Genomic DNA, 12160 nt, shown 5'->3' with positions numbered 1-12160 from the left:
AATTACTTAGTTTATGAATTTTCCAATTTTCTAGATTTTACAGAGATTCTGTAACTTTATGACACCAGGTAAGTTCACTGATGAATATATACTCATATTGACCATTCTTGAGAATTAAATTTTATGTTCATTCTAAGACGTAGTATCACTTTAAGGTGATACTGAACATTATTACAAAGTTTTGTCAAATTCAGGCAAGAATCGGGACTTTCAGCTAAAAATTTAATGCGTTTTCGAGAACGAAGTCCATATCTTGAATTGAATATTTTTCTAATTTTTTGATTTTCAACAGCTTTCATTCTAAAAACCAAGTTTTGTCAAAATCCGTAAAAAATTGAACCCCTAAAGTGTTCACGAGCAATTGTGGACGAATTTCACGTTGGAGTATAAAAATACGAAATATACTATTTTCTTTATTAAATTATATTTCAACAGCAGAACGAAAACAAACAAACATTAAAATCAAAACAAAGAACGAAACAAGAACAATGAATTGAAGAACAAGCAACATTAAATAAAACAAAGACAAAAAAGAAAGAAATTGTTAAATTCAAAAATGTTTGCCATATATGGAATCAATGATGATTAAATAACTACAAACTAAAATTTACTTTCTTAATATTTGAAGCGGTGATACCAACACTAAGTTGGAATATTGTTTCAAATCCATCTTACAAAAGTTTTAAGATAAAACCATTCCTGTTACCGACAGCGTCTCGATATCTTATAAGATCAACCTTCACATTTTTGTCTTCATGAGGATACCCCTGTTTTGATTGTAAATAGCCTGTTCCTGTTGTTCTTGTAGAAAACTCGGCATCTTTTTGGTTGATGAATGTTATGTCATAGTCTATGTCACATGAATGAATAAATTCATTAGTTTTTGATAAACTAATCCAGAGTGTGATAATTTTAAATCCGTTTTGATATAAACAAAAATCAAATACGATTCCACCAACTGATTGGGTGTTAACGTAGTGTATGTTATGGTTGTACACCATTGGAAACAGTATATGTTTATTCAGTTCTTTCTTGCCCGTTTTTGTCAGACTTCTACACTGCTGTTGTGACTCAGTCCTTCTTTGTTCCCTAGCCTCAACTAGTGATGCATCCTGAATATAAAAATTGGAAGTCAACTTGTCCACTCCACCTGATGGTAGTTGAATTTCTCTCTGACATAAAGGGCAAGTGATAAATCCCGGTGTTTTATTTTCCAAACCTCGAAGACATTCCAAACAAAACGTATGATGACAATCCAGAAATTTAGGTTGTTTGAAATCTTCTAAACAAATTGAACACTTTGGGGTCGCCATTGTGAGTCATTAAATATTATCCAATGTTTTCAAACTGAAATATAAAGAAGCAATGGTTGCTGTAAGGAGAGGTAGTCTCACGTGAAAATTTCCTCGACAGTTGGAATCGGAAAATAGTCGGAGAAATGATCCTTTTAACACTTTATTACTTACTGCACCGGGAAGTCAATTTACTACTTGCTGTACTGGGTAGTCAATTTACTACTTTCTGTACCGGGAAGTCAATTTATTACTTACTGTACCGAGTAGTCAATTTACTACGTACTGTACCGGGAAGTCAATTTACTACTTATTGTACCGGGTAGTCAATTTACTACATACTGTACCGGGTAGTCAATTTACTACTTATTGTACCGGGTGGTCAATTTACTACTTACGGTACTACTTTCTGTAGCGGGTAGTCAATCTCCTACTTACTGTACCGAGTAGTCAATTTACTACTTACTGCACCGGGAAGTCAATTTACTACTTATTGTATCGGGAAGTCAATTTACTACTTATTGTACCGGGTAGTCAATTTACTACTTACTGTACCGGGTAGTCAATTTACTACTTATTGTACCGGGTAGTCAATTTACTACTTACTGTACCGGGAAGTCAATTTACTACTTATTGTATCGGGAAGTCAATTTACTACTTATTGTACCGGGTAGTCAATTTACTACTTACTGAACCGGGTAGTCAATTTACTACTTACTACACCATGTAGTCAATTTACTACTCACTGTACCGGATAGTCAATTTACTACTTACTGTACCGGGTGGTCAATTTACTACTTACTGTACTGGGTAGTGAATTTACTACTTACGGTACTGGGTATTCAATTTACAACTTACTGTACAGGGTAGTCAATTTACTACTTACGGTACTGGTTATTCAATTTACAACTTACTGTACTGGGTAGTCAATTTACTACTTACTGCACCGGGTAGTCAATTTACAACTTACGGTACTGGTTATTCAATTTACAACTTACTGTACTGGGTAGTCAATTTACTACTTACGGTACTGGGTATTCAATTTACAACTTACTGTACTGGGTAGTCAATTTACTACTTACGGTACTGGGTATTCAATTTACAACTTACTGTACTGGGTAGTCAATTTACTACTTACGGTACTGGGTATTCAATTTACAACTTACTGTACTGGGTAGTCAATTTACTACCTACTACACCAGGTAGTCAATTTACAACTTACTGTACTGGGTAGTCAATTTACTACTTACTGTACTGGTTATTCAATTTACTACTTACTGCACCGGGTAGTCAATTTACTACTTACTGCCCCGGTAATCAATTTACTACTTACTTCACCGGGTAGTCAATTTACAACTTACGGTACTGGTCATTCAATTTACAACTTACGGTACTGGGTAGTCAATTTACTACAATTTTATGGGTTCAACTTGATTTGGCAGAGAGATAATTATTTAATTTCAATTGAAATATTTTAAAGTCATTTTCTTAATTATTATCAAATTCTTAATCTTGTTTAACATTGGCTGGGTGTGTCTTTATTCCTCGATGCTCTACAATAATACACACCTAAACAAAAAGTTGTTTTTTGTGTTCCGAAGCCTGTTCTCTCTTAGTAATGAAATTTCATTATAATCATTCAGTATTCTTTAGTTAAGTCAACCATCTAGAAGTCGATGCCGTAAACTATTTACAAAGTCAGTCAAAATTAGAAAAGGCTTTAATAAAATTAATATCGACGTCCTACAAATTGAACCTCACAAGACTTTGTCGTTAAAGCATAAATCTAATAAATCTTAGCGAGGAGATGATTCCGTTGCAGTGATATTTGTACGTGACTTTGGTTTAGAGACGACTGACTGACTCCACCCAGAAACGAACTCGGTAGTTATTTGTCATCCCAGTTATATCTACTATTAAAAACAATAAGGATCTAATATAAAGAACATGCCCCTTATCATAGGACCAGACAAATATTGTAAAACAGCATCATATTATCCGGAGGAGCAGCTGTCACCCCTGCCCCCCTTTCCCACTTTTTAATTTCCAAACGCGAATGTTCTGGACACACATGGAATTGAAGGATGATCTGTGAACACTATTACTGTTCCCGAGACTAATTTATGATTGGTCAAAAAATGGCGCATCTATTCTATATGTGAGAGTATGGCAACGTACATTGCAATGGTCCCTTTGAGCACAGTGGTCTGATTATAGTTCTCTCCCTTTAACTGTTCGTAGATATAGTCGATCCGAAATCGGTTTGCTTAATTGGTTTCGGTGAGCACGTGGAAGGGGCGAGAACGAGGCGATATTGATGGAGAACAGGCGACAGCACTGCTGGACTGTTTTTTAGTGTCAATAAGATGCACTGTATTATTAAAGATTCGACGACTTTTGTATTGTGTTTTTTATTAATGTAACTTCACTCGGTTACATATATATAGGGCTTTGCCCTTAAGTGGATGGATGTCCCTCTCCCGCATTTTTTCTATGGATCCCGCTATGGTTGGGTGCTCGTGGACTTGGTTCAACCAGTGAAACGTCATGTAAATCTATTTTACTAAATTGATTTACCAAAATTGAAAATGAGTTCATCAATTGATCAACCTTATCTTACCCTATAGCTCAGTTCTTCTCAACCTCAATGAGGTCATTCCTCCATGGAAGATTTCTTTCAAATTTGGTCCTCCTAAAAATAAATCAGTGGTTTTGAAACGTATATATATTAATAAGCCGACTAAGCCTTAAAGTGTGAAATGGATTTCCCAAACTGTTTTCGCAGTGAATAGTTTCGAAAGAATATTTGGATGATATTGCAGAGCAGACTGTGAGACCCACTTAGTGGCTTACTTACAATTTCGCACGTGGAATGAAGTGACTAATTAGTTGATAGTTGTGTATGCAGAATTGACTACAAGAGAGACCTACTTCAATAACCTACAGTGTGTTTTCACTCAGTGACAGTACCTATCTAATCTAACCTGCACAATCTACTAATAGGTAAATTAAATAGGTTACGCAATTTATTGGAATTTTTGTGTTGAGTTTATTATTTAAACATTTATGACGTATGCATTCAAGATATATCACATTGCGGTTAAATTATTAAGTTGAGGGGCATTATTATCCATATACGATATTATTGTTTATCAATGTATAACGTTGTATTAACCTATTGTCACATATTCCTTTAAATCTTTATATTCAATATTAACTATGGCTAAAAAGGAAGTTTAAAAACTACGAAGAGAATTAGCGGAATTAACATTTAAAATAGATGACGATAGACAACAAACCATTGACGAAGCCTTAAAACGTTTTGAAAGTCAACATAGGGGTACTGTTGAACAATACGAAAATGAACAACATCGTTTGCGAACTGAAGTTCAACTTCTTTCGGACCAATTATCTAGACGAAATGACCGACAGCCATATAGAGATCATCTTTATATATATGGAAAAGTTAAAAAGTTTACTAGTACTTTTCACGGAAACAAACCGCAAATTGATATTTTTAAAGGAATGGCTAACAAAAGTTCACATAGCTTTAGATAACCCAGTATATAAGGGACACAAGGGTAAAGTTTTTTCATTATTATTAGAGAGATACGCTAAAACTAATTGGGAAATTATGCCTGATGCATTTAAATCTGACTATGATTCAGATGTTAAAACAAACATTTATTGGACCGTTACATAAACATACCAAAGGCATCCTGTTTAATGAAGCTCATATGGAATCTGATGAAACCTATGAAGGATATGCGACTAGATTACGGATTTTAGCCCGTGAACATTACGATTTCGAATCACATGTGATAGAAACCGTTGTGATAGATAGATTTATGAATACTATTCCGGAAAAAGTCAAAGATATATTCTCAACACAATGAAACTATTTTAAAATCATTAGAGAAGATTATACATATTGCCAAAACTAAAAATAAGTTAGATGAAATGGAATCCGTTACACATGCTGCAGCAACTTCGACTATAGCGAGAGCTGAAGATACACGACGATACGATGATCCGAATACTGACAGAGAAAGAGAACAGCCTCGTTTCAGAAAAGAATCATCACCCGAGCAGAGATATAGACACAATTCTAGATCCAGACAGAACACTAATTATGACTCTGATGAGCGACAGTATCGTAATGCATACAAGCGAGACACACGTGATGATGGTTATAAACGAAGACGTATGCGAGGCGATGACGACAATAATCACAGAACAGGTGACCGAAGTTCGCGATTCCTGGATTAACTAGCGTGATAACTTTCAGAACAGATATCAACCAAATCAAAACCATTATAACAAAGATTTCACCAGAAATAGACACACTTCGCCTAGAAATAAGCGCTACTCCCGTAGAATTGATCGCCGAGATCCATCATCATATCAAAGAGTTTGTTTTAGAGATGATGTTTGCTTTAATTGTCAGAGTCATTTTCCGCACCAATGTCCGGGTCCTTCACACCAGTCATTTCCTGTTAACAATGATCGTAACAATATTCCTCTACAACCTCCAGAAATACGATACCGATCTGATCTGTAGCAATAAAACTTGGAAGTCAACGAATAAAAGCATTTCTAGATGGCGGAGCCAATGTCTCTCTCATGAATAAATGGTTTTATGACAGATTACCAAGTTCGTGTAAAATAGATTTCAAACCAGACAATGCTAATATACATTCTGCAAATGCAACGATATTTAAACAATATGGTATGGCTACAATAGAGTATATTTTTCATGGACTACAAGATGTTCATCATTTTTATGTTGTAGATAACTTAACTGAAAGATGCTTACTAGGTAGAGACTTTCTTGTGAAAAACGCCAAGTAATTATACATTGCCCAAATAGGGGAGATCTCTCTGAGCCAGTAACAACAGATCCTCGTGCTCCAACTGTTTCCAGAGTAGCTCTCGGTAAAAATGTTAACATCCAACCAGGTGAACAATTAATTTTACCAGTAACCGTAAATCCGAATAAGACAACAACATACGATGTTCTTTTAGAAACTAACTGTAATTTTACAGAAAAAACAAATATCATGATTGCTTGGACACTGACCAATGTTAAGAACAAATCTGCAACACTTATGATGACGCACATAGGAGATGACCCAATAGCGTTACTTAAAGATGAACCAATAGCATGGGCTTGTACAATAGATAAAATCAAAAGTGTATCTGAAGGAATAGTTTCTCAAAAGACACGACCTTCAGATGAACAAAACATTTCAAATAACAAGAAAAGGTTTGATACATCTATGATGGTCAATGACAACACCCTTACACCCAACCAATGCAAACAACTAAAAGAAGTACTTGCAGAATAGCAGGACATTTATATGGAACCAGGTAAACGATTGGGATATTCTGTGAAAACATTTCATACCATTGATACCAGTGACAGTCGTTCTATATCAGTTCCTGTAAGAAGGATCCCATTTCATTTACGAGATGAAGTTTCGAAACAAATTCAGGATATGAAAAAACAAGATATCATAGAAGAATCAGACAGTCCGTGGTGATTCCCAATTGTTCTTGCCAGAAAGCCAGATTCAACATTTCGCATATGTATAGATTTTCGTTAACTGAATCCGCTTCCAAGAGTAGACCAAACCTTGGATAGTCTTTCAGGTGCCTCAATATTTAGTAATATTGACTTTGCAAGTGGTTATTGGCAATTGCCATTGAATATGACTTTAATGCAGAAATGTGCATTCGCCGCACCAGATGGTGGCCTTTATCAATTTCGTCGTATGCCCTTTGGACTTGTAAACGCACCTGCAACCTTCATGCGATTAATGGAATTGGTTTTAAAGGGTTTACAGTGGCAATATGTGTACTGTATTAAGAAAACATTGTTAAAATCTCATCAGTTGCTTATTTTCCACGACCTACTGACGTCACCGAAATTAAATTATTCCTCGGACTACCAGGATATTATCGACGACATTTTTATTTTAAATAGTTTATGATTGTGTTATTACAGTATGATATATATTATATGTTTTTGCACTTAAGCAAGTTACATCACTATAATATCTAAACAAACTGCTGTTCTTTACATTGACACACCCTATTCAGTCTTTCCACGAAACGCCAACGCATTTCTAAACGGAGAAGGAGTTTATTTATCAATTCGCAGTAAGTATTTGGTCAAGATTTAAAATATGATGCTGTTTTACAATATTTGTCTGGTCCTATGATAAGGGGCATGTTCTTTATATTAGATCCTTATTGTTTTTAATAGTAGATATAACTGGGATGACAAATAACTACCGACTTCGTTTCTGGGTGGAGTCAGTCAGTCGTCTCTAAACCAAAGTCACGTACAAATATCACTGCAATGGAGTCATCTCCTCGCTAAGGATTATTAGATTTATGCTTTAACGACAAAGTCTTGTGAGGTTCAATTTGTAGGACGTCGATATTAATTTTATCAAAGCCTTTTCTAATTTTGACTGACTTTGTAAATAGTTTACGGCATCGACTTCTAGATGGTTGACTTAACTAAAGAATACTGAATGATTATAATGAAATTTCATTACTAAGAGAGAACAGGCTTCGGAACACAAAAAACAACTTTTTGTTTAGGTGTGTATTATTGTAGAGCATCGAGGAATAAAGACACACCCAGCCAAAGTTAAACAAGATTAAGAATTTGATAATAATTAAGAAAATGACTTTAAAATATTTCAATTGAAATTAAATAATTATCTCTCTGCCAAATCAAGTTGAACCCATAAAATTGACTACCCGGTACAGTAATTAGTAAATTGGCTACATGGTACAGTAAGTAGTAAATTGACTACCCGGTACAGTAATTAGTAAATTGAATACCCGGTACAGTAAGTAGGAGATTAACTACTCGGTACACTAAGTAGTACAGTAAGAAGTAAATTGACCACCCGGTACAATAAGTAGTAAATTGACTATCCGGTACAGAAAGTAGTACAATAAGTAGTAAATTGACTTCCCGGTACAGTAATTAGTAAATTGACTTCCCGGTGCAGTAATTAGTAAAATGACTACTCGGTACAGTAAGTAGTAAATTGACTACTCAGTACAGTAATTAGTAAATTGACTTCCCGGTGCAGTAAGTAGTAAAATGACCACTCGGTACAGTAAGTAGTAAATTGACTACTCAGTACAGTAAGTAATAAATTGACTTTCCGGTACAGTAAGCAGTAAATTGAATTCCCGGTACAGTAAGCAGTAAATTGACTACCCAGTACAGTAATTAGTAAATTGACTACCCGGTACAGTAAGTAGTTAATTGACTACCCGGTACAGTAAGTAGTTAATTGACTACGCGGTGTAGTAAGTAGTTAATTGACTACGCGGTACAGTAGGTAGTAAATTGACTACCCGGTACAGTAAGTAGTGAATTGACTACCTGGTACAGTTAGTAATAAATTAACTACCAGGTACAGTAAGTAGTAAATTGACTACCCGGTACAGTATGTAGTAAATTGACTACCCGGTACAGTACGTAGTAAATTGACTACCCGTTACAGTATGTAATAAATTGACTACCCGGTACAGTAAGTAGTAAATTGACTACCCGGTACAGTATGTAGTAAATTGACTACCCGGTACAGTAAGTAGTAAATTGACTTCCCGGTACAGTACGTAGTAAATTGACTACCCGTTACAGTATGTAATAAATTGACTACCCGGTACAGTATGTAATAAATTGACTACCCGGTACAGTAAGTAGTAAATTGACTACCCGTTACAGTTAGTAGTAAATTGACTACCCGATACAGTTAGTAGTAAATTGATTACCCGGTACAGTATGAAGTAAAATATGCAAACAGTCCCGGGGGTCCCAAATTGTACCTCTACGTCAACCCTTATTTCTATCAAATTATAAAATATGATTTTCATACGTTTTTTACAATCCTATATAATATGTACCTCCAGTCTAGGGAGGATTGCACCGCGACTGCCAAAATGGCTGCTCTGCAAAACGTGTCTTCCAGCACAATTTTTTACATATATAAATTAAGTAAATAACAAAATAACACAAAATTGTTACTATGTTTTTCTCCCTGAAGATACTAACTGAAACATGTAGGAGATAAAATTTTGTGTTATTTTATTATTTACTTAATTTATATACTACTGTGTATCAGAAATAATCTACTAAACTTATATATATATTACACTGATATTTCTGGCTGGGCTATCAGTCATTACAATTAAATCCTATTTTTCAGGCAAGAGGTTGTATTTATCAAGACCGATATATAAGATTAAAGTGTTTTATCAAGAGGAATCGTATTGTGTTATAACGAATTTAATGTACAAGTACAATATCTCAGTGTTATCGAAGTAAATTAAATGATTTGTAAGGGCCTTAAAATACGTGTCAACTAAGTCAAAAAAATATGCATCTGGTAAAAATAATTAGAAATAGAAAGCTGAACTTTCTGTTTATATTGTTACTGGGAAGTATCTTGACTGTCATGTTTCAACACGTAACTCACTCTGGAAAATGCATTCTCAAAATGTCACAGACTAAATCATCAATATCGAATATATCTATAAATTCAATGCAAAAGCAACATAATCAAACAGCTCATTCCATTTCAACAACAAATATTCCATGGATACCGATAGCCACCGTTAATCCAATGAGAACTAAAGCTGAAATATTGAGATGGAATCGTGGTTCTTGGGAAGAATGGAACAATTTCTGTCATAGTTCCACTGGGTTGGATTCTGCTAATTTACACACTCCTGCAGGTGGAATGACAATTTTCATTCATGATACAAAAGTTGACAGATGGGTTTCTGGTTCCATAAAAAAGAGCGGAGCATGGGAATATGAAATCCTGACATTAATACACCATTACATGTCACGTGATCCAGATATGCATTTATTGGACATAGGTTCTCATGTCGGTCAATACTCGTTAATTGGAGCCAGAATGGGACGTCAGGTCATCGCTGTTGATCCCTTGTATGAAAATGTAATTCGACTTTGTTCTTCTATTCAGCATAATAAGTTTAGTTCGAAGATAAAGGTATTCTACACGGCATTATCGGACATCCAATCTACAGCATCTTAATATGGAATGCGGAACATCTATAGTGAGAAAAGAATTAAACGACTTAAAAGCTGTCTTGAACCAAAATGTTAAATCTAGCACCACCAGGACGGACAAAAACCGTGGTGGTAAAAGTCACTTTTCACTGGTCCAAACACCCTCAGAATTTGATAAGAACATGATTCAAACAGTTTTACTTGATGACCTCTTACCATTTGTAACTTTTAAAAAAGCTTTTATGAAAATCGACGTGGAATTTCATGAAAATTGTGTTTTAAAAGGTGGTGAACAGTTTTTCAAATCAGTAGAAATTCCGTATGTTTTCATGGAATGGTCTCTCAGGCAACCAGACACAGGAGGTCAAATTTTAGACTTTATGAAACGACACAAATACACTCCTCGACAACCAAGTATTCACAATATTCCATTGCAATTTAAAGATTATGTTAAATGGCCAAAAAATGTACTTTGGGTAAAATTGTAACTACAAGGCAGTGGAAATGTGAAATTAACAAATGAAGATGGATTTCAGCCAGAAAATGGGTTTTTTCATTTAATTTAAAGAAATACATAACACGTAATTTGTGCATGTGTCCGTTAATTCACGAAACCTAAAGCTATAACTTTTGAAAGATTTTGTTTTCTATATTTGGTGAGCAGGTTTTGAAGAAAGTGTCCGTAATACAGAAATCCCAGATACTTTCTAAAAAAATTACTTAATAATAGAGAGACTACGATTGCCAAATGATTTTAATTTTATGCTTATTTATTTTGATGAGCACTGATATTGTATATAGGTGTCTCTGACGCCCAGACTTCTCGCCAAAACGTGCATAGACAAAGAGGGACTGGATGAAGGGGTTAAAGATGCAGATGTTCCCTACGATGGCTCACATACTACATATGGACTTAAAAAGTTTTTAATTAAAAATTCGTTGAATTATCACCTACGTGGAAATTATTTTTAAGTTTTTAATTAAAAAATACAGAATTGACACCTTATTTTCCCCTAGGCACAATTTATTATCACTTAGGTGAAAATTATTACTACTTAGGTGACAACTATTATCACTACCCGGTTCAGTAAGTAGTAAATTGACTACCCGGTACAGTAAGTAGTAAATTGACTACCCGGTTCAGTAAGTAGTAAATTGACTACCGGTGTAGTAAGTAGTAAATTGACTACCCGGTACAGTGAGTAGTAAATTGACTACCCGGTACAGAAAGTAGTAAATTGACCACCCGGTTCAGTAAGTAGTAAATTGAATAACCAGTACAATAAGTAGTAAATTGACTACCCGGTACAGTAAGTAGTAAATTGACTACCCGGTTCAGTAAGTAGTAAATTGACTACCGGTGTAGTAAGTAGTAAATTGACTACCCGGTACAGTGAGTAGTAAATTGACTACCCGGTTCAGTAAGTAGTAAATTGACTACCCGGTGTAGTAAGTAGTAAATTGACTGCCTGGTTCAGTAAGTAGTAAATTGACAAGTGTAAACAAACCGGGAGAATCCACAACATAATATTTGATGGAATTGTGTTTGATTTGTCGTTAGAAGCAGGTGACGAGCCTCTGACACTTTCGATTGCATTATCGGTATCAAAAAATCAGATAATACATTCATGTGACATAGAATACGACATAACATTCATCAATCAAAAAAATGCCGAGTTTTCTACAAGATCAACAGGAACAGGCTATTTACAATCAAAACAGGGGCATCCTTATGAAAACAAAATTGTGAAGGTTGATCTTATAAGATATCGAGACGCTGTAGGTAACAGGAATGGTT

General features: G+C 34.9%; 2 protein-coding genes across 2 annotated transcripts in view; one reads left to right on the top strand and one right to left on the bottom strand.

Moving 5' to 3' along the window:
• The window catches only part of LOTGIDRAFT_123634 (hypothetical protein), a gene marked incomplete at both ends in the record, with an annotated part of 17758 nt that extends 9180 nt beyond the window's left edge, over positions 1 to 8578 (bottom strand). Inside the window, one exon of the mRNA XM_009060799.1 lies at positions 8343 to 8578. Within this exon, the coding sequence (XP_009059047.1) occupies positions 8343 to 8578 (236 nt within the window). The remainder of the gene's footprint in view (positions 1 to 8342) is intronic.
• Positions 8579 to 10388: 1810 nt separating this feature from the next.
• LOTGIDRAFT_164302 (hypothetical protein) overlaps positions 10389 to 12160 on the top strand; it is a gene marked incomplete at both ends in the record, with an annotated part of 17355 nt that continues 15583 nt past the window's right edge. The window contains one exon of the mRNA XM_009060798.1: positions 10389 to 10776. Within this exon, the coding sequence (XP_009059046.1) occupies positions 10389 to 10776 (388 nt within the window). The remainder of the gene's footprint in view (positions 10777 to 12160) is intronic.

Source organism: Lottia gigantea, assembly GCF_000327385.1.
Source record: "Lottia gigantea unplaced genomic scaffold LOTGIsca_44, whole genome shotgun sequence".
Classification (NCBI taxonomy): Eukaryota; Metazoa; Mollusca; class Gastropoda; family Lottiidae; genus Lottia; species Lottia gigantea.
Note: the sequence above shows the minus strand (reverse complement) of the source record. Positions and strands in the feature narration are given on the sequence as shown.